The 22,021-nt window shown below is 37.4% G+C and overlaps 1 protein-coding gene across 1 annotated transcript in view; it reads right to left on the bottom strand.

Moving 5' to 3' along the window:
* The window catches only part of LOC136241843 (uncharacterized), a 52,396-nt gene that overhangs the window by 1,808 nt on the left and 28,567 nt on the right, over window positions 1–22,021 (bottom strand). The window contains exons 8-9 of the mRNA XM_066033201.1: window positions 11,570–11,884; window positions 1,098–1,178 (exon numbers count right to left, since the gene is read on the bottom strand). Coding sequence (XP_065889273.1) covers window positions 1,098–1,178; window positions 11,570–11,884 — 396 coding nt within the window. The remainder of the gene's footprint in view (window positions 1–1,097; window positions 1,179–11,569; window positions 11,885–22,021) is intronic.

The raw sequence follows: 22,021 nt of genomic DNA, 5'->3' as shown, positions 1-22,021 counted from the left end.
GAAGTCAAAGGTGACAGCAAAGAAATGGCTGTGATGGTAGAATAATGGCATAAAGTTTGAATTTGTGTTTTCACCCTGGGTACATGGTGTGACTTGTTTGTAGCTGAACTCTGTAGGAGATGATTTGTTTGCAGTTGAAATCTCTACAGGGCAACTTGTTATGTAGCTGAATGCTCTAATAGATCTAGAGCACATTATTTTAATATAATGCTTTATTTTTCTCATATGCAAATACACTTGACTGCTTTATTAGAGTATTTTTAGCCCACATACACTAATTCGTGAATTGAAAAAATCTTGTAAGTCTAACAGAACAGACTTCATTTAGTAACAAGCAACCCACACCAGTAAACCAAGCTCTGAGTGTTATCTTAATAATTATATGGAGTAGGGTGACATCTCAGTCAGCATCAAGCATGGAAATCACACAAGTACTGTCAGAATGACATCATCTGCAGTTACAAGTAGAAACAGCCTGGCTTGGGCTGTTTACATAAAAATCAAAATCAAAATTCATAGAACACACACTGATCCTTTAAGCAAGTCTTGCTACTTATATTCTGAGTTTATGGTGTTTATGGTAGGTAGTTTTTGGTGTGTGTTCTATTAGGATATTTACAAAACCATGGGCAATTTTTGTTATGAATCCATTATGATAGCTATGTGGGAAACTGTAATAGAATCCAACACTTGACATACACAGCATTTCAGCTAGCCTGAGACGTGCTGCACACATATAGTGTACTGTACATATCAAGCATCGTATTTTTGTACAAGATGACATGGACATGCGAAAGTCTACATCCTTTGTCTATTGGCATATCTGCCATAATGGTACCACTCCAAGGTTCGTATTGTGCCTCGCATCATGCAATGTCTGTAGTTGCATAGTGCTAATAGATTGTTGCCATAATATAAGGTTACAACAATTATTGCTAATTTTAGCATAGTGGTCAACTGATGGTACATGAGCATACCATACATGGATCCATTATGTTAACTCACAATTAGGTGTACTACAGTAGGTGTACAATTGAATGCTCACATTATATCATATCATTTCACAATGTCAGATGCATAATCAGACAATGAAATACCTGTGGTAGTATCCTGTTCTTTGCCATCCGGAATAACTTGCATTTGTTGTGGTTGATGATCACTCTGAGACTGCAGCTCACCTAGTGGTTTGTAAAAGAATTTCTTATATACTCAACCTGTATGTGTATTATTGCTTGTTCACAATATCACCTGATGCCAAGTGCTATGCAATATTTAGGCCACTTATTATTAATTTTAAGTTTCAAATACTCAGCTCACATTGCTATGTCTCACCCACCGCCTATTATCATAACATCAAGTAAGTTTTCACCATTCTTCCATCATATCAACGATTAAATGAGATTAATCATTCTAAATTTCTTACATAGCTAGGAAGGGCAGGCTAGATAGGCTAAAGACCCACCTCAATGGTATTAACCCTTCCACCTCTTAAGTTGATGGGATAGTTATAAAGATGATTGGTGATGCACCGATACCACTTTTTCACTACCGATCCAATACCAACACATTTGAGACCAGAAATGGCCAATACCGATACTTTGCCCCACAGGCATTTCTCACAAGCAACAGCTAGTGATTTAGCTTACTAAACTCATTTGCTAATCTCTTTAACTGCAGTTTGTTAGTTTTGTGACTGTCAATTACGTGAAGATAATAGTTTATGGCTTCAATGCATCTTATTTCGTGGCTTACTTCAGTTTCCACTGTACTAATAATGCTAGTAACTGGCTTCTTTTATGGAATTCATAGCTTATATCAGCTTTTGCTCAACTCCGTTCAATGCACTATGTACGCCGCCATCTTGATAAGTAATTAAATGATGTCATTTAAAGTATTGGTTGGTATCGGACATTTATAGCTTTACCGATACAAGCCCGATACCTCCAAAATAGGGCCGATACCGATACTAGTATCTGTATCAGTGCATCACTAAAAGATGATCTCAGTTAACTCTAATAAAATAGTCAGATGTATGTACCGCATACTAATTCATAGAACTATACGTGGGCGAGATCAAAGGAAAGTGTAATTTAATTTCACAAAGTACACTTAATGGCAAACAGCGCTTTATTGCCCACAAAGAGTGCTTTATTGCACCACAAAGTGTGCTTTAATTCTACAATAAAGTACTCTTTGTGGGCAATAAAGCACAGTTGCCCACGTGCTTTAGTGCAGGCTAAAAACCTGCAGCGCTCACGCCACTACGACTAATCACCCAAGCTGTTGAAGGCTGATAACTCTCACTGCGCTAAGTGGTTAACCACCCCAGCAAATACAAGTTCTACCACTGGATTGCTTTTATAGACTTACCTAAATGCTTCGATGATGGGTGGGAGAAGGTAACATTGCTGTTATGTTTGTTAATGTAAATGGACAAATCCTGGAGATATCACGGAAATATGTAACAATAGAACCGATTGTGAGTTGTCACCAAAACCTGCCAAATACTGTACGTGATGAATGTATACTATGCCAAACTATGGAGAACTACAGTACGCGTGAGTTACTTTGTTAAACTAGTTTTCAGGCTTGGCCTTCCAAAAATAGGCTATTGTAGAAGTGACATCAAAAGTGGCAACCAAGAAATGGCTGCAATGATATTTATATACTGTAACTTAATTTGTTTGGAAGGCCATGCCCTTTTCACAGGTTGAATAGATATCATTTTTTTCCCTACAAGTAAACAGAAGAACTAATATATACATACTTTATATCAGTTGCTGAATATGCACATATATGACTGCTCTATAAAGAGGTCTTGAAATGCTTGGCACATACATGTAATGTATGTTGGTTTTTGTGCTATAAAATTTTGAAACTTAAACATATTTCCATTTCATTACTAAAGGTTTGTACCTTGATAGTTACCTGCTACGTGCAAGAAATTCAACTAGTTTACATAACAGTTTAGCTGGTAGATGTGGCAACAAATCACAGCATGGCTGACTGCTCTATTAGAGTATCTCAATCACTTGACTCATTTGGTACAGTATATAGACTATTTTATTTGAGTAGTAATTAATAGGGACCCACCTATTATGCTCAAAATTTTACTTATTATGCTATGCTGCACTGCTCAAAATTTTTACCCGTTATGCTCAAATTATGCTCAAGCTTTATGCCTCATTTCCCATGTTTTGCTAATAAGTTTGCAGCTATGGCACATAATACTGTAAGTGGCTGAAGCACATCTTTGCTGCATGTTACAGAAAAGATCAATATACTCTAATAGAACAGTCAGCTGCCCGATTGTTCTATTGGAGTTATTGAATATTCTCTATTAGAGTATATCAATCTTTTTCGGTAATATGTATTTTGACCATCAAGGATTTGTAGTATGGCTCAAATATTCTTCCTATTATGCTAGCATTATGCTCAATGCTTTTAGGCACCTATTATGCTCATGATTATGTCAACATAATCAGCGGGTCCCTAGTTATTAATGGTTTTTATAGTACTCTAGCTAATAGAGTGCACATTGAGCACTTCTAATACAATGCACATAAAAATCTAGTGTTTCCATGTATAGATCTACAAACTTATTTTCAAGAATTTAAAAGGTAGAATTAAGTGAGTTGAACAAATGACAGCAGTGGCAGAGTGGTAAAAGGTTTAACTGTCAAGATATGGAAGTCCCTGAACAAATTTTGTAACCAGATCTGCAAAAACCTGACATAACGATGCAATTTTTGAATTCTTTATTATTAAATATATATCTACGGTGCTTAGCCTCTGGCAAAGTTTCAGCCTCATATAGAATAACTCTGGGAGTTACAACCTTACAAAGCAGTACCAGTATAACCAATGGTTTGCACTGTAAAATTTAGGCTTGCATCATTATGTGCAGATTCAATTACTTTAATCCAACATTTTTCACACACACATTTTTTACTTCTCAGTGACTGTTCTATAGAGTATCTCTAATTGCTTACACATGTTTGGCTTTTGCTTTATATCTCATTAGCTAATGCTCCCATTGCTTTCAAATCACAAAAGGTTTGTGCCACGATAGTCAGTCAATCTGCATAATACTGTAGAGATTTAACTTATTTTTGTCAGTACTGTTAAGTAGTTTACCCTGCAGGCATAACAAATCATCGTACTTATAATTTTTGAAAATCGCTTGTAACTTTTTGCCACTACCACTAATATGTTCACAAATAAAGATACATGTGCTATAATGTGTTCTTTATATGATCCACATTTGAAAACAATCCAATATAGCTCGTGGTGTGAAAATAAAAACACAGAAGATGATCAGAAAATCAGAAAAAAAAGTGATTTGAAGGAGTGTATCTCTGGGCTAATTTAGCTCAAATTCAGTGTGGAAGATATCCTACTCTGAGAGATGTTGCACAGAAACAAATGGGCTATTTCTGTTCAGCTATCATTGAGGTATGACCATGTGAAAATTGGTTCCCATAAAATGCACGCTTCTCTATTGTGTGCCCAGACACATTGGCTTTCCTTGGCCACACAACACACTATTGTGTATTTTGATATACACATTTTTATGTAACTAGTTTTTTTAACAATCCGATACTCCTATCAATAACCCAGGATCTCCTTATTTTGCTGTATGGCGAATAAGTGGATTATTGTCTTACAAACCTTTATTGAATTTCTCCTGCATAGATGGATATTAGAAGGAATTATAGTTGTGGAACTAGCTTTAGTAATGTGGGAATTATTTTTAAATAATTTTGGAAACAATGATGGGGTGGAACAAACTGAGAATCAATCCAGCACTGCTAAAAATATTTATTCCACATTTCAGCAGTTTCAGCACATAATTAGTCTAGCATAAAAGTACAATTGGGGATCAATAGAGGAGCAAGTAGAATGACTAGTGGAATAATTTATCACTTGGTTATCTTTCTGACTAAAATATAGCTAGCTATTATACCTAACCAATGCATCTAGATTTAGCAACTTAACTGCTTGCTGAATATTTGTTTAAGACAGTGTTACAAAATATGGAATACGTATGTTTCAGGGGCAGATCTAGGATTGATAAGGGGGGGGGGGGGGGGGGGGGGCTAATTCAAGGTATTAATCTTTTGGGTAGAGGTGTGCAAAGCACACTTCCCAGCATGCATGCTGGAACTAAGGGGGTCTGGGGGCATGCTCCCTCCCAGGAAATTTTTGAAATATAGATGCTAAAATACTGCAATTTGGAGACATTTCCACATAAAATTCATAATATTTTCTGCCTGTAGATATTTTATATACTGCCTTTAGATTATAGGTATAGCTATCTGAAGCATTTTGTTAATGGAAAAGTTTGGGTAGGTACAGACAACCAAGTACATGATACACCCTCTCACAATTGCACAACACTGAATAGGTGCATGTTAGAATAATAATGTTGAAAGTGGAAAATTTTAAAATTTAAACAATGCAAGATTGAATCTGAGAGCATTTTCAAAGGAAATTGTGTACCTGGATTAAGTATTTCCATACATATTAACTACACAAGTAGATGAATGAAGCCCTTTAAACAGAACAATGCACTTCATTGTATGTATAGATGCAGGCAGATTTGGAAAAATTCCATAACAGAACCAATTATATGTTTCCAGTGAATGTTCTATTAGAGTATTTAGCTGACTGCTCTATTAGAGTATCTCGATCTTGTACACCTCCAACGCTGATCCGGGTCCTTGTTGCATAAACTTTAGCATAAATCCACTGATAATACCTTGGAAAGATGTTTATAAGGTGGTTTTATGAGTATTTGTATTATTAGTAATCATATAATTATGCTAAGACAAAATTTCATTATAATACTCAGTATATTGATCAAGTAAAGCCTAAAAGTGAAGAGGGGGATTCAGCCCCCAAACTCCCCCCCCCAAGACCCGCCCCGTGTTTGAGAATAAATTTGGGAATAATACAAGTCGAAAATAAGCATTTTTGTAGAAACTCGAAATCAAGACACACGGTAGTATGTCGTGCGGCCCAAGAAGCCGGCGTGCCACCCGTGAGTATATTAACAGGAAGAAAGAAAACGCAATTTTCACACCTATGTAGCTCTGTGATCCCTTATCCGATTGGAACCAAATTTGCTACAGACGTGCCGGCCAGCTAGGGGAGTCTACACACCAAATTTGAAGAAAATCGCTCCAGCCATTTTCGAGATACGAGCGAACAAAATTTCGTTTCAATTTCTTCGTTTTTTTCTTCTTCATTTCGCACACTTCGCAAAATCCGCCATAAAACACGAATGCGTGCTCGGATCGGGCTGAAATTTGGCACATTTAAAGGGCTCATTAAGGCGGATCTCGGTACCAACTTTGGTAGGAATCCGATGAACATTCACGGCGTTATGACCGATTATTTGCGTAAAATAAGGTCGAAGGTCTGTCACGCCTACAAGGTAGGGCTGGGCGGTTTCTCGGTATTATAATGAAACGATATCTGTATCGCGTAGATTTCGGCGAAACGATAATATCACGATATCGATATTATTACGATTTTTAGTGTTTGTGACAGCTTATTAAGCCCTTAAGGTTGTTATAATGCACCTCAAATAATCACGTGATACTACTGCAAACAAGGACCTAGTACTAGCTAGTCAATTTTTTTACAAAGGTCGAGATACTCTAATAGAACAGTCAGCTAGGATCGAGATACCCTAATAAAGCAGTCAGCTACTCTAATATAGCAGTCATCTTTAATAACCGCGATAAATAGTAATATCGTGATATATTTCTGTACGATATATCGTGAAGCGAAACTCCAATACCGCCCAGCCCTACTACAAGGTAAACTCCTTTGAAGAATCAGTTGAAAATTGATATGTAAATGGAGCAACCATCGTAGGAGTGCCTTTTTGTGGTTTGAAAGGAATCGGGATAAAGACCATGGAGATATGACACAAAACCCGACCTTTGTCAAAATTACGCGATCGATTTTTATGAATAAAAAAACTATTAGTTTTTGTATCTACCAGGCAAACCGCTTAGAGCAACGAGCTGAAAATCAGTATGTAGCTGGAATAATCATTATAGAAAGTCCTTGCTGTAGTACAGAAGAATCGGATTACAAACCACTGAGTTATGATTCGAAAGACAACTACGTGTAACAAATGCGAGATCGAGATACTCTAATAGAACAGTCACCCTAATAAAGCATTCAGCTGCATTTATAATTTACTCAATTATATTACATTGCAAGTTATTCTGTAGGGAATTCAGCTACAAACAAGTCACCCTGTAGTCAGATCGTCCAGAAGAAGGTACCTAATAGAGAGTTCAGCTACAAAGAAACCATCATGCAGAGAGTTCAGCTCAAACAAATTGCCCTGTAGAGAGATCAGCTAGAAGAAGTTACCTTGTAGAGAGTTCAGTTACAAAGAAACAATCATGCAAAGAGTTCAGCTGCAAACAAATCACCCAGTAGAAAGTTAAGCTATGAACAGATCACACTGTAGAGTCAGAGTTCAGTTAGAAACAAGTCATCTTGTAGAGAGATCAGCTAGAAGAAGTTACCTTGTAGGCAGAGTTGGGGTAACTAGTTACTTTTGTAACTAAGTTACGTAACGGATTACTTTTAAAGTAACTAGTAATATAACTAGTTACTTGCTTTGTAACTAGTAACTTGTAACTAGGAGTAATTGTCTGAAAAGTAACTAAGTTACAATAGTAACTAGTTATAATAGTTACATTTGTAACTATAAATAATTATGTTTTAAAAGCAAGAGCACTTCAAATTTTTGTGCCATATACAGCTACATTAAGTAAGCACATTCTGTGTACTGTTCTCTATGATTCAGCTTGAGTAACAGACGTAGCATTAATTAAAACTGACCTGAAAGGGCAACAGAATTGTTATTTTAAGTGCACATATGTACTGCATCCCTTAATGATACATTTCTGAGCAAAATTCATGTTACAAGAGCTAAAAACAAGTAATAATTGATACTACGAAAGTAACTAGTAACTAGAGTACTTAGTTACCTTTCGAAAAGTAACTGTAACTGTAACTAAGTTGCATGGGATAAAAGTAACGTGTAACTAGTAACTAGTTACTTTTCTGAAGTAACTACCCCAACTCTGCTTGTAGGGAGTTCAGCTACGAACAGATCACCCTGTAGAGAGTTCAGCTACAAACAAATCACCCTGTAGAGAGTTCAGCTACAAACAAATCACACTGTAGAAAGTTCAGTTAGAAACAAGTCATCTTGTAGAGAGATCAGCTAGAAGAAGTCACATTGTAGAGAGTTCAGCTACAAAGAAATCACCCTGTAGAGAACTCAGCTACAAACAAATATTCCCTGTAGAAAGATCAGCTGGAAGAGTTACCTTGTAGGGAGTTCAGTTACAAACAGATCACCCTGTAGAGAGTTCAGCTACAAACAAATCACCATGTAGAGAGTTCAGCTGCAAAAAAATCAATCACTCTGTAGAGAGTTCAGCTAGAAGAAGTCACCTTGTAGAGAGTTCAGCTGCAAATAAATCGCCTTGTAGAGAATTCAGCTACAAACAAATCACCCTGGAGAAAGATCAGCTAGAAAAAGTTACCTTGTAGAGAGTTCAGCTACAAAGAAACCACCATGTAGAGAGTTCAGCTGCAAACAAATCATCTGTAGAGAGTTCAGCTAGAAACAAGTCACCCTGTAGAGAGATCAGCTACAAACAAGTCACCCTGTAGAGAGTTCAGCTAGAAGAAGTCACATCGGAGAGAGCTCAGCTACAAAGAAACTATCATGTAGAGAGTTCAGCTGCAAACAAACACCCTGTAGAGAACTCAGCTACAAACAAATATGCCCTGTAGAGAGATCAGCTAGAAGAAGTTACCTTGTAGGTAGTTCAGCTACGAACAGATCACCCTGTAGAGAGTTCAGCTACAAACAAATCACCCTGTAGAGAGTTCAGTTACAAAGAAACCACCATGTAGAGAGTTCTGCTGCAAACAAATCACCTGTAGAGAGTTCAGCTAGAAACAAGTCACCCTGTAAAGAGATCAGCTAGAAACAAGTCACCCTGTAGAGAGTTCAGCTAGAAGAAGTCACATTGTAGAGAGTTCAGCTACAAAGAAACTACTATGTAGAGAGTTCAGCTGCAAACAAACACCCTGTAGAGAACTCAGCTACAAACAAATCGGCTGTAGAAAGATTAGCTAGAAGAAGTTACCTTGTAGGGAGTTCAGCTACAAACAAATCACCCTGTAGAGAGTTCAGCTACAAAGAAATCATCATGTAGAGAGCTACAAAACAATCACCATGTAGAGAGTTCAGCTGCAAAAAAAATCAATCACTCTGTAGAGAGTTCAGCTAGAAGAAGTCACCTTGTAGAGAGTTCAGCTGCAAATAAATCACCCTGTAGAGAATCCAGCTACAAACAAATCACCCTGTAGAAAGATCAGCTAGAAGAAGTTACCTTGTAGAGAGTTCAGTTACAAAGAAACCACCATGTAGAGAGTTCAGCTGCAAACAAATCACCTGTAGAGAGTTCAGCTACAAAGAAACTACCATGCAGAGAGTTCAGCTGCAAACAAATCACCCTGTAGAAAGTTCAGCTAAGAACAGATCACCCTGTAGAGAGATCAGCTAGAAACAAGTCACCCTGTAGAGAGTTCAGCTAGAAGAAGTTACCTTGTAGAGAGTTCAGCTACAAAGAAACTACCATGTAGAGAGTTCAGCTGCAAACAAATCACCCAGTAGAAAGTTCAGCTATGAACAGATCACCCTGTTGAGAGTTCAGTTAGAAACAAGTCATCCTGTAGAGAGATCACCTAGAAGTATCACCTTGTAGAGAGTTCAGCTACAAACAAGTCATCCTGTAGAGAGATCAATGCAGCTAGAAGAAGTTACCTTGTAGAGAGTTCAGCTACAAAGAAACCACCATGTAGAGAGTTCAGCTACAAACAAATCACCTGTAGAGAGCTCAGCTACAAAGAAATCATCATGTAGAGAGTTCAGCTGCAAACAAATCATCCTGTAGAGAGTTCAGCTATGAAAAGATCACACTGTATAGAGTGCAGCTATAAGAAGTCACCTTTTAGAGAGTTCAGCTACAAAGCAACCACCAAGTAGAGAGTTCAGCTGCAAACAAATCACCCTGTAGAGAATTCAGCTACAAACAAATCTCCCTGTAGAGAGACCAGTTAGTAACAAGTCACCCTGTAGACAGATCAGCTAGAAGAAGTTACCTTGTAGAGAGTTCAGCTGCAAACAAATCACCCCGTAGAGAATTCAACTACAAACAGATAACCCTGCAGAGAGTTCAGCTAGAGTCAAGTCACCCTGTAGAGAGAATCCTGTAAAGAGTTCATCTACGTACAAGCATATCACCCTGTAGAGAGTTCAGCTACATTTCAAGTCACCCAGTAGAGATATCAGCTGCAAATCATCCTGTGGGGATTAATTGACATGTAATAAATAAATGCAAGAGTTCATAATATAATGAACTCTTGATATATGCATTATATATAATATTGTACATTTACTGATAAAATCAGAATGAGTTAAAGTATTTATAAAATCTGCTTCATCTTTTTCTATTTCCTGTGGTAAAATTATATAGGTTAAAAAGCCCCAAAGCTGGCCATAGGCCGGCTTTGGGGTATACAAATACAAAAAGAAGTGAAATCTAATCAAAAACAGCCAAGCTGTAAAAAAAGGAGTGCGGCCCTTGAAAAGGCTATGGTGAAAAAAGATGTGAAATCCAAGGTGGCGGCCAAGAAATGGCTGTGATGGTAGGTTAATGGTAAAAATTTTAATAATGACAATTCAGGTGAATTTTGTGCCAATTGACCAAGCGGCACCAAATTCACCTGAATTGTCGTTATTAAAATTTTTACCATTAACCTACCATCACAGCCATTTCTTGGCCGCCATCTTGGATTTCACATCTTTTTTCATCATAGCCTTTTCAAGGGCCGCACTCCTTTTTTTACAGCTTGGCTGTTTTTGATTAGATAGAATAATAATGAAAACTGAGTATTATTCCCACAAACCTAATTTAAATGTTTTGTTGTAACCTACAGTGGCTAGCTACTGGTTCATATTTGGGATGGGATCACTTATACTGTAGGGTACTACTGACGTTTCAAACCATACTGCCATATATGTTGTATATACCTATGTCATACTGGATATAAATTATTTACATTTGTGTAATGAACATTTCCCCATAAAAATGTTACACATCTATTGTAAACAAGCCGACTATAGCTTAGCATATTATTACACACTATTCATATTACAATGTATTATACATATTATACACAGAAGCTGGTCAAATGAACAGTTCAGCTAGCTCAAAAATCCAAGTGGTGTTTACAAGATTGTAAGCTGTATGAATGCTTTCTCAACAATTAAAACGTTTCATGTTTTTCAAATCAACTATACATTTCAGCAATTTTTGTAATTGTGACCAACAAAATTTAATTCCATGAATTTGATGCATCATATGTAGCTTTATTTTAAAGAGACCTGAAAATTAGATTTTTTTTTCATCCATTAAGCTTTAGCATGCAAATGCATTCAAGTGTACTTGCATACCTCTCATAGTTGCAGCCAACCTCTTTGTAGAGATGCTACCATGAGTGCTCATGACATCAAGCAAAATATAGACATTTCTAGCATCATTCACCCTCAAGGGACCTTCAATATGTTTTAATAGCTGTCGAAGCTGGTCTGACTGTCTAGGTTTGCTCTTAACTTCATCTGTGTCTTCAATAGTAATGATGCCGTTTGATATAAAATGAGGAAGTAGATTATCAATATCTGTTAGTGTATGTGTTAATGCAGCAAAGTACTTCATGAACACACTGTATTCTTTCCACATAGGAGATCTATCATTTACTTGTTGTGGTTCTGTAAAAATACACAGCATTAATTTTAAGCTCCACCAAAATGTAAGTTGATAATGATATTGCATTTTAAGTGTAAGTAGCTACAGTAAGTACTCAATATATCATACTGTATGATAGTACTGTATAGTAGGGACCACAAAGGTGAGGGCATGGCCCATGAAAAAAATCCCCAAAAACTAGCCTCAAATTTCCCTGATGACAATGAAGCACCTTACCTGTTATCGAGTTACACTTGTCTGAAGGCATTAGTCAGTTACCAGAAAATTCCATTTAATATTTATTTTTAAATTCCGTAGCAACTTGTTGAAAGCATTTTAGGTCAATCTGAAGGCTTGTTTGGGCTTAGTTTTACCTAACCATACTTGAATTTTCACTGTTTGACATCGCTTCAGCCTGAGAAGTGCCTTTTGGAGTAAAAACACATACAATGCACTTACCAGTGACCTCCTTTGCGTCCCATTCATCTTTGCTGACAGCAAAAAGTGTTGGTTTGGTGATAGCACATGATGACTTCCCTTCGTAACAGAAATCATCTGTATTTTTCATAGTGGATACTTTGAGTGGTACTTTTTGAACAGTTCTTGCTTTGTAACAGGTTGAACATAGCTGACAACGAAATGTAATGGATACTTCACTTTCAGACGATAATGATATTAATATACACTGTAACTGGGGTGCGGCACCATTTCTTTCTTTTGATGTGGTATTTGTGGATGCAGATATGCTTATTTCATAATGCTGTGTAACAGGATGAACATAGCCGATAATGAAGCATAATGGATACTTCACTTTTCAGATGATAATATATAGCAGGGGCGTGTGACAACATTTCTTTCTTTTGATGCAGTATGCGTGGGTTCACTAGTCATAATAATTATTATTTTTCAAAAAAAATTAACAAACAAGTACACAAAAAATTGGAATTTTCAACTAGAGTAGGGACCATAGCACACTGACAAAAGTTCTGAAACAAGTTGGAGTATTGCATGATATTAAATCACAGTAAAACAATAAGAAGTGTTATATGCCTACTGTGCATTTCTGTTATGGTATCTTGAGTACAGTACAGATATAACACTTCTTAATGCTTTACTATGATTTAATATCGTGCACTACTTCAACTTGTTTTAGTATTTTTTATCAATGTGCTTTGGTCCGTATTCTAGTTGAAAATTCCAATTTTTTGTGTGCTTGTCATATATTAGGGATCAGGCTTTTCTGGCCAAAAAAACCACCCTGGCACCTTGACAGTGTTGGTTAGGTATAACAAAGCCCAAAAGTACCTTCAGTATGACCCTAATAGTAGGGTCAAAAACTGTGGTTTCGTGACCAACCTCTGGCTAACAAAGTTTGATGGTTTAATATTGTACTTTAGGGTATTTTAAACAAAATGAGCTCCCACGCCGCTTTTTAAAGTCTGGGGAAAGTTCAGTAGAGCCAAAGGTCTAAAATGGCTACTAGCTGACATGCGCAAAAATAAAATAATGATAAAAATTCAAATAAAGGTTCCTTTTAGACTAATTTGGGGTCAAGGAATCCATTTCTGACATTATTTTTGTGATTGGATGTTCCTATAACCTAGAAATTTAAGTTTGGTAGCTACCGGAACAAACAATTAGCTAGCTGTTTACAGTGATTAAGCCTTGTTCTTTCAGCTCCACAGTCAATAGTATCCCTCTTGACAGTACACGGCCCCCTTGACAGAGTTAGCTGACTAAAACTAGCTGACTGTCAATTCTTTGCAATGAAAAGCAATTAATGGCTGATGCCAAAAAATTGTCAACAACATTGGTTGAATTCAAGCTGCTCAGGTGAATAGAAAGTAACTCTCTCAAAAGCACGAGGAATATACTCCAGCACGTATGCACAGAGATGGGCAAGCTGTACAAGATCTAACATCATGCTTTAATATTGCTTTCCATTTGATCCGGCATTGCCTGCTCTAAGAACCTCACAATTAGCTATTCCAGCTACACCTGAGCTCATTTCAGACTTCAAGAAGGCCAAGCAAGATGGAGAGACCCAGCCGATAAAAATTTTCATGGATGAGCGCATCTATTCTAAAGAAAAATCCATCCATGATTGCATAAAACGTAATTCACATCTCACCTTTGCAGGGATTCCATCAAGAAAAGTCTCTGAAAACACACTAAAAATAAAACAAGGAGAAATGGATAGCAGGATACTAGCATCCGTGTTGATGTCAATGGTCTACTGTTTCTACCTGAGCTCATGAAACATCGTATATCTGAAGAATACCTAACACTGTCCAATTCCAATGGTACTTTCAGAAAGACTCAAAAGAGCAAACTTCTGCAGAAGTTAGCATTACTGCCTCTTGATGTCAACTCCTACACAGCATTAGTGGACAAGACGTAGTGCCTAGCATCACCTATGTGTCAAGAGTGATGGGCCTCCACACACTTGGGGTAACTACACCAACAAAATAGGGTCTGTGATCCTGGCACAGCATGTCAGTATTACCACCATCATCTGCATCAATGATCCCCATGACTATGCTGAGTCCACTGATCAAAGATAAGCGTGAATTGCGCATTCAGGGTCAAGGTCCCATACCCAATGTATATATGAAGCCAGCTGATCTATTTCTCATGGTCTGCAATTCAAGACAATTCTCTGCACTGCTGGCAACAAGAAATGCCTCCAGGCTCTAATCAAAACTCATCAGCTCTCAAAACTGTCTAAGTCTATCAGTCAGGAACTAGTCTACTCAGTGGGTGAGGACTGAGTGAGTCTGTCAACTGGTGACACCAAAGAAAGCCTGAGTTTTAGCCAGGGTGGGGCTGACACAATTATGCTATCTGTTTATGCAGCTCTAAGATCGATATCACCTGGTTATAGCAATCTCATAGTAAGCGATGCAGAAGACACAGATGTGTACATTCAGGCTGCAGCCATTTCACATGACATTCCAGGTATTATAATACCTCTAAGAAGCAATTTTTTTTTCTGCAGAGGCATGTGTACTGAATATTTTGCCAAATCTCTTATACCTTTTTGTGTCTTGTCTGGCTGTGATGCCAACAGCTGTTTTTCTGGGCACAGCAAGATATCCCTCTATGAGAAATTGTCAAAAAGTACTGAGGCCGGTAGCCTCATCTCAAAGTGTAGAGAAGGCCTTCTGCTGAGTGATGATGTCTTGAATGACCTTAAGTCCTTTGTTATCCGCTACATCTATGGAGACACACAAAATTCCTCTCTGAATCTAGCCTGTGCAACCAAATGGAAAAGCCTAAAGAAAAAATCTTCGGTGCGTTTGCTTCCTGATGACGACGATCTTGAGCAGCATATCAAATGTGCCAACTTTTTAGCCTATGTTCAGTGCCACCCTGACCTGAGAAGACATCCCTCTCCTATAGGTCATGTTTGGGAATTGGTGAATGGCCAGTGCGCCACACAAACCTGCCCTTCCAATTTCACTTCCAGTCCCATCAGTGTGACAGGATGGCTATGACTTTGCCAATTCAGAGCTGAATCTGAAGCTGTATCTGAATCTGAAGCTGCATCTGAATCTGAATCTGATTTTGATACTGAACCTGAATCATCAAATGAGTTGGAGTTATTGGATGAACCTTGAATTAGACTTAACACACTGTTTATATTACATATTATTGAGCAAAATTCTTAAAATTTTATATTAACAGAACATCCAATCACAAAAATAACATCAGAAATGGATTGCTTGACCCGAAATTAGTTTCAAAAGAACCTTTATTTGAATTTTTATCATTATTTTTATTTTTGCGCATGTCAGTTAGTAGCTATTTTGGACTTTTGGTTCTACTGAACTTTCCCCGGACTTTAAAAAGTGGCGTGGGAGCCCATTTTGTTTAAAATACCCTAAAGTACAATATTAAACCATCAAACTTTGTTAGCCAGAGGTTGGTCACGAAACCACAATTTTTGACCCTACTATAAATGCTTCCAATATATTGCTACAAAATTTTTAATTTTTATATAATGGAATTTTCTACTGACTGACTATTTTCCTACCTGCCTGCCTGCCTGCCTGCCTGCCTGTCTGTCTGTCTGATGCTTTCAGACATGCATAACAGCTAAGGCTAGCTATATGGGCTTGATTTTACACTGTTTGACATCACTGTGGTATGTACAATGCATACATCATGGACTTAACTTTGCCCTCCTTTGTGTCCCATTTCTTTTTGCTGGCAGCCCAAGATGTCAATTTGTGGTAGTACAATGCATGGCTTCCCAACATTTGTAAACAGAAATTGTCCATATTTTCTGTCGTAACTGGATAGATTGCAGACGCACTTCTCCTACTGTTCTTTGTTTGTAATGCTGTGAAATGGGCTTAACATAGTTGAAAGTGAAGCATAATGACTACTTCACTTTCAAGTCAGTTTTTGATAGTTAGGCACACATTCAGTCGAAAACATTAACTCTGGCACCACCGTTTCTTTTGATGCAGTATGCGTAGGTTCACCAATCATAATAATGTTAAAAAATTAAACGAATTAGAAGGAAAAATTAAGAATTTGAAGTTTAATTAGGGATCATAGAATAAAGTAGGGAAACAAGGAAGTTCACCTTATAGTAGTGGACATTTAACCCTTAATTCATTCATGGTATAGACTAAATTGACTGGCTGTCTAAATGACTAACTCACTGATGCCTTCAGCCAAAAATATGGTTTTTCCATGATTTGACTGGAATAATTACAGAGATGCTTCTTGTAGTGTTTTTTTGTTTGTAATGCTATACAACAGATGGAACATACCTATAACTAAAATTGAAGCGAAATGATCACTTCGCATTTCAATAATAATAATAGTTGGGGCTGCATTCACTTGTAATTTTCATCCTGACTGGATTAATTGTACAAGAACTTCCCCAACTGTAATTTATAATAATGCACTACTGCTTGTTTCAGTACTTTTATGAGTTTACTATTGATCCTTACTCTAGTTTGAATTACTTAATTCATTCTCTAAGATTTGCTTAATGATCGTCTGCTACAGTATAACTTTATCTGTATCTTTGTGGCACTTTATAATGTTTGGTGTGAGTTTTGCCTGCTGTGTAGTTATTGTGTTTCTGTTAGATTAATTGTTATTGTTGTTGAACTCCAACAAGGATGTTAAAGTATCTCAAAGTATGTGTGACTGTCTGATTTTCTAAAATTAATGTAGTAACTTTTCTGTTAAAGTATCTCAATCTTATGAAGCTAGTCATAACCCTTCCTCTTTATGGACAATGTGCAAACCTTCAATTCATCCATGTAGAGATCATAAAGAACTGGGCTTTTCCAGCCAAAAATATCACCCTAAAACCAGCTTCAATTTCTCTTCATGGCAGCTTGGCAGAATTGGTTAGGCATATCCATAATCACAGGATTTCGTGATGTATACAGTTTATTATCATACAGTAGGTCATTACTTTTAGTAGGGATCATGAGGGCTTGCACTTTACCATGAAAAAATATTGATGAGAACCATGCAACCTCATGATACCTTCACAGTGCCAGGGCTGGCTTTGGCCAAATTGGGTTTGGTGGGCCATCCATGGTGGATGATAGATAGTGTGCAAAGCACACTCAACATGCATAGCATGCTCAGGCTGGGGGGCCTGGGGGCATGCTCCCCTAGGAAAATTTTACAATTATCACCTAGGAAATGCCATCCAGAAGTATATTTAGCCTAATTTCAATTAGTTGGGCATACGTATTTTAGATATATGAATACAACCAATAACTACACTGAATTCATTCATAACAGCTGCATGTGAAAGCATTCAATCTAAGCTTATTGGTTAATTGCTAGATGAATAATGACCACAGTACTGTCTGTTACTGTATCAGTGGGGTGTGACCTCAATTGCACCACATGACAATATGGCACCCACAAAGTAAAGCTCTAATAACAATAACAAATATTTTAATGCATGCTACTGCCAAAACGTTTCTGTAATATTCCGTGTTTGAGAGACTTGTATATAGACAGTTGCAGCACACTATCTAGGTCCTCTAACCTATTTCATGCAGCACAGACTAGTGCTTTATACTGCTATAGACTATAGTTTACAAGAAGTTCAGTTTCGAAGAAGTTAGTTTTACTAAAAAGAAGCAGCACTTGCACACATAATTGTATGGCTTCTCACACTGTATCATTAAGTACGGTAGTACTTAATGGTAGGGATCGTCAAGGTTCACGATTTCCCGCCAAAAAATTACGCACCAAAAGCAGACTTGCAAAACCATCTCGGCGATTCAGCAGTATTGTATTACAAAAGTGAAGCATGATTCCGCCTTCAAAACGGCACGAAATGCATCCTCTGAGTTTCCACGAATTTTAAAAAAAATTCTATCTGATCGAATTTTCTAGTGACTGACTCCCTAACTGATGCCTTCAGCCAGGCCTAGCGGGAAGATGGCAACAGCTACAGTCCTACTTCTTGCATGAAAACGGCTCGCTTTGCCTATAGATTAAACCTTTCCTACACCGATAGAAATACAATCCTTGCGCTAGGGTCTTACCTTTCATCGTTCTTTAATGTCGCCATCGTCCTGGATTCACTACAGGTAGTGTTAATAACTCCACAAAATGGCTTCAATGTACGGCGCCATCCGTTTCAATAAGAGTGCTCGCTAAATAGAGTAATCATAATCTTCGTGGTAAAATATTCGAATAAACGTGGTTGAAAGTTCGAAGTTGATTTTGAGCAGGAAGAGCGAGCTGTTCACAATCGGGAAGCTTTGTACGTGTAAGTGAATATATTTAGCGACTTATATCTTTTGTTTCTGGCAAAGTTAACCGGCAAAATTAATATTGCTTGCGTTTGTAAACGCATTTCTTTGCTGTAAACAACGTATCTACCTCAAGTATTTGAGCGATATTAGAAATAATTCGTAGCAAAATAGCGTTAGCTAAGGGTATTGTGGTTATTATTGCTTTGTGTGTTTTCTCTGAGGCAATATTGGGTGCGGCAATGCCTTCGAAGGAAGCGGCGCGGAAGAGTAGAAAGAAGGAGAATAACAGGGCGTACTATGAAGCTCATAGAGAGTCTATACTCTCAGAGAGAAAGGACAAGTACAGCAGTGAATGCCGATCACAGTGTCATGCTAATGAGTACTACAAAAATGTAACAGCGTCGCGTGAGAAATCAGCTGAAGCCACCAAAACATCAGATTTTGCAAAGTCTCGCATTGAGTCAGCGGAAAGGCAAAGGGAATACTACCATCAAGACTTGGAAAAGTCTCGCACTGAAGTTGCAAAAAAGAAAATGGAACACTACCATCAAGACTTGGAAAAGTCTCGTGTGGATTCTGCAGAGAGCACTAAAGAACATTACCGCAAGGATGTTGCCAAATCCCGTGCTGCTACTAGATCCTCAACCAGCAACTATTACTTTTCTAATATTGAGAAACTGTGCAAAGAATCTAAACACAGGTAATGTTGTCTATAACATAGCTAGCAAACCATGGACATTGAAGAAATAGTAACTTTAGTGTCCTGTGTAATAGAAACTGCATGCACATAAAAGATAAGATTCATGCAATGTTTGTAAAAAGTACACAAACAAGTGGAACAAAAAATTAGGAATTTTCAATATGAGTAGGGATCAAAGTAATAAAAAGTACTGAAACAAGAGAGATTATCTACCACCTGAAGTCATGCTAGTACACACGTAATCCCTACTTCAGTGCCATTATATCTTAAATCTTGGCAACTGAAGTAGCGATTACGTGTGTACTAGCATGACTTCAGGTGGTAGATAATCTCTCTTGTTTCAGTACTTTTTATTACTTTGATCCCTACTCATATTGAAAATTCCTAATTTTTTGTTCCACTTGTTCATATAGCTAGCTACTAGTCAAGTTGACTGTAGTTGTGAAAATGTTGGGTGGCCCATAGCCTACTCGGCCCCCCCTCCAGAGCCGACCTTGAGTGCCTTGATAGTATTGGTTAGATATACTGTCATTAAGCCCAAACATGCTTCTAATAAATTGCTACAAAATTTATAATTAAAATTTTCTATGACTGACTGACTGACCGATGCCTTTAAATATCATAACTCTGTGCATGCCAAGGATACATACAGGCTCGATACTTACAATGTTAGACATCACTTCAGGCTGACAGGTGCCTTTTGGCAACCGTACTGTACAATGTACATAATATTACGCATCTTGGACTTGCTTTTGCTCTCCTAGCATGTCATTTCTTTTCGCTATACCATAAAGGATTTCTCAAAATTTTGTCATTTGTTGCATGCAGTTTGACAATTATTTTGTTAAAACAATAGCAAACAAAAGTACAAACTTGTTGTTATAAGTGACCCACTGAGCAAAAACTGGTCATTTTTGCACATTCCTTGAATTTGTTTCTCTGTTAGTTTTAGCAACAAAGAAGTAGACAGCCAAAGTTTCAGCTTTTATGATGAACATTCTTGGAATTATAGTGCTAGACAGTTGGAACAATGATCAATTCAATTTGTACAGCAACAATAATATTATAGCAAATACAGAAACTACAGGCACGTATTTAATTGACCATAGCTCGTGACTGAAACAAGCTACGAAGAAGGGACTTGGCTTGATCTGTTCACCATAAACAGGAAAATCCAACATAGTTTTACCTGTATTTCTGAAAAAGGCCATTCCAACAAGAAATGATGACATAAATTTTGTTTCTACTGTATTGTCAATGAGCACCCATAACTCATGAGTTTTTCACTGTATGAACACCAAATTATGATACTCTTACTCTCAATGAACAGGCTAATCTGATAGTGTATAGCTTTTGTTAATTAGAGGTTGTTTCAGCGCATACTGAAGAGACTTAAATGTGCATAAATTTTTATGCAGTAAGCATATTTTTACCCAGTTTTTCAATGTCCCTTTATACTGTAGCAGCAAAATAGAATTTTTCAAAAATGGCCAATTTTTGCTCAGCCGGTTACTTATTGTAACAAGTATTGAGTTGTCAAAATAACACAGTGATGTTATTTAGCAATCAGTTTTTGTTAAAAGTAATACCATGTAAAACAGCAATGCGTAGTATGTTGAAACAACAACTACTGTTTGCCACTAATCCAGCATTTATACAGTGTGACAGTTCAAGGTGACAATTCACAGTAGCACATCAATGTTCTTACGTATGTATCATGTACATGAGGTTTAATGTATTAAATGTAGTTAACATGATAAGCTGGTGGCACAATCTCCAAAATGTAAGAATCTGCAATAGGAAGGGGGCTCTAAATACAGCAGCTCATATGCAGTACCACGTGCCTAACATGCTTCCAACCAGTTGGGCTTGTGACATCAAGATTAAGAAGGAACACAGTGTCTGGGAAAGGTGAGGGTGTATAAGTGTAAGTGAACATCAATGTAAATCATTTATAAATTTTGCATGCACCATGCCTAGTGAGGTTGGAGTGAGCAGAATGCTAGCTTGATACATTGTTCTCCATGTGTAGGGCTGTGTATATAGCAGGCAGAACATAGCTGAAAGAGCAAGCTAGTAGGGATCATCATACAGTATAATAGTACTGTATAGTAGGGACCACAAAGGTGTGGGTGTGGCCCATGAAAAACATCACCCAAAAACCAGCCTCAATTTTCTGTGACGACAATGAAGCAGTATTGGTTAGGTAAAACTAAGCCCAAACAAGCCTTCAGATCAATCCAAAACGCTTTCATCAAGTTGCTATGAAATTAAAAACATTACAGAATTTTCTAGTGAATGACTGACTGACTGACTGACTGTCCGAGTGACTGACTGACTGACTGACTGCTGCCTTTGGACAAGCATAAGGAATGTAGTGTGCAGTTTCTGATATACTTAATGTGATTAATGACACATTGCTCATATTGTAGTATCTAATGACACTACAGTGTATTGTTGCAGTCTAGGCAAGGCATGGATCCTACATTACTTACCCCAATAATTTACATTGTACAGTGTAGTTAGTTCATCAAAGAGACTTCAGTTCTTATTCCATTTCCCCATTTACATGTAAATGTGTAAAAAACACTCTGCATAGTTGAGCCGTCACCAATGCATTACAATGGAGAATTCAAATATTCTTGTAATTATTAATTCTTCTGGTGAAAGTTTACAACACCATACTGTGCCCACTCAATCAACAAATG

This window comes from Dysidea avara, chromosome 1 (assembly GCF_963678975.1).
Source record: "Dysidea avara chromosome 1, odDysAvar1.4, whole genome shotgun sequence".
Taxonomy (NCBI): Eukaryota; Metazoa; Porifera; class Demospongiae; order Dictyoceratida; family Dysideidae; genus Dysidea; species Dysidea avara.
The sequence above is the reverse complement of the archived record's forward strand: the minus strand, read 5'-3'. Positions and strand labels throughout refer to the sequence as shown.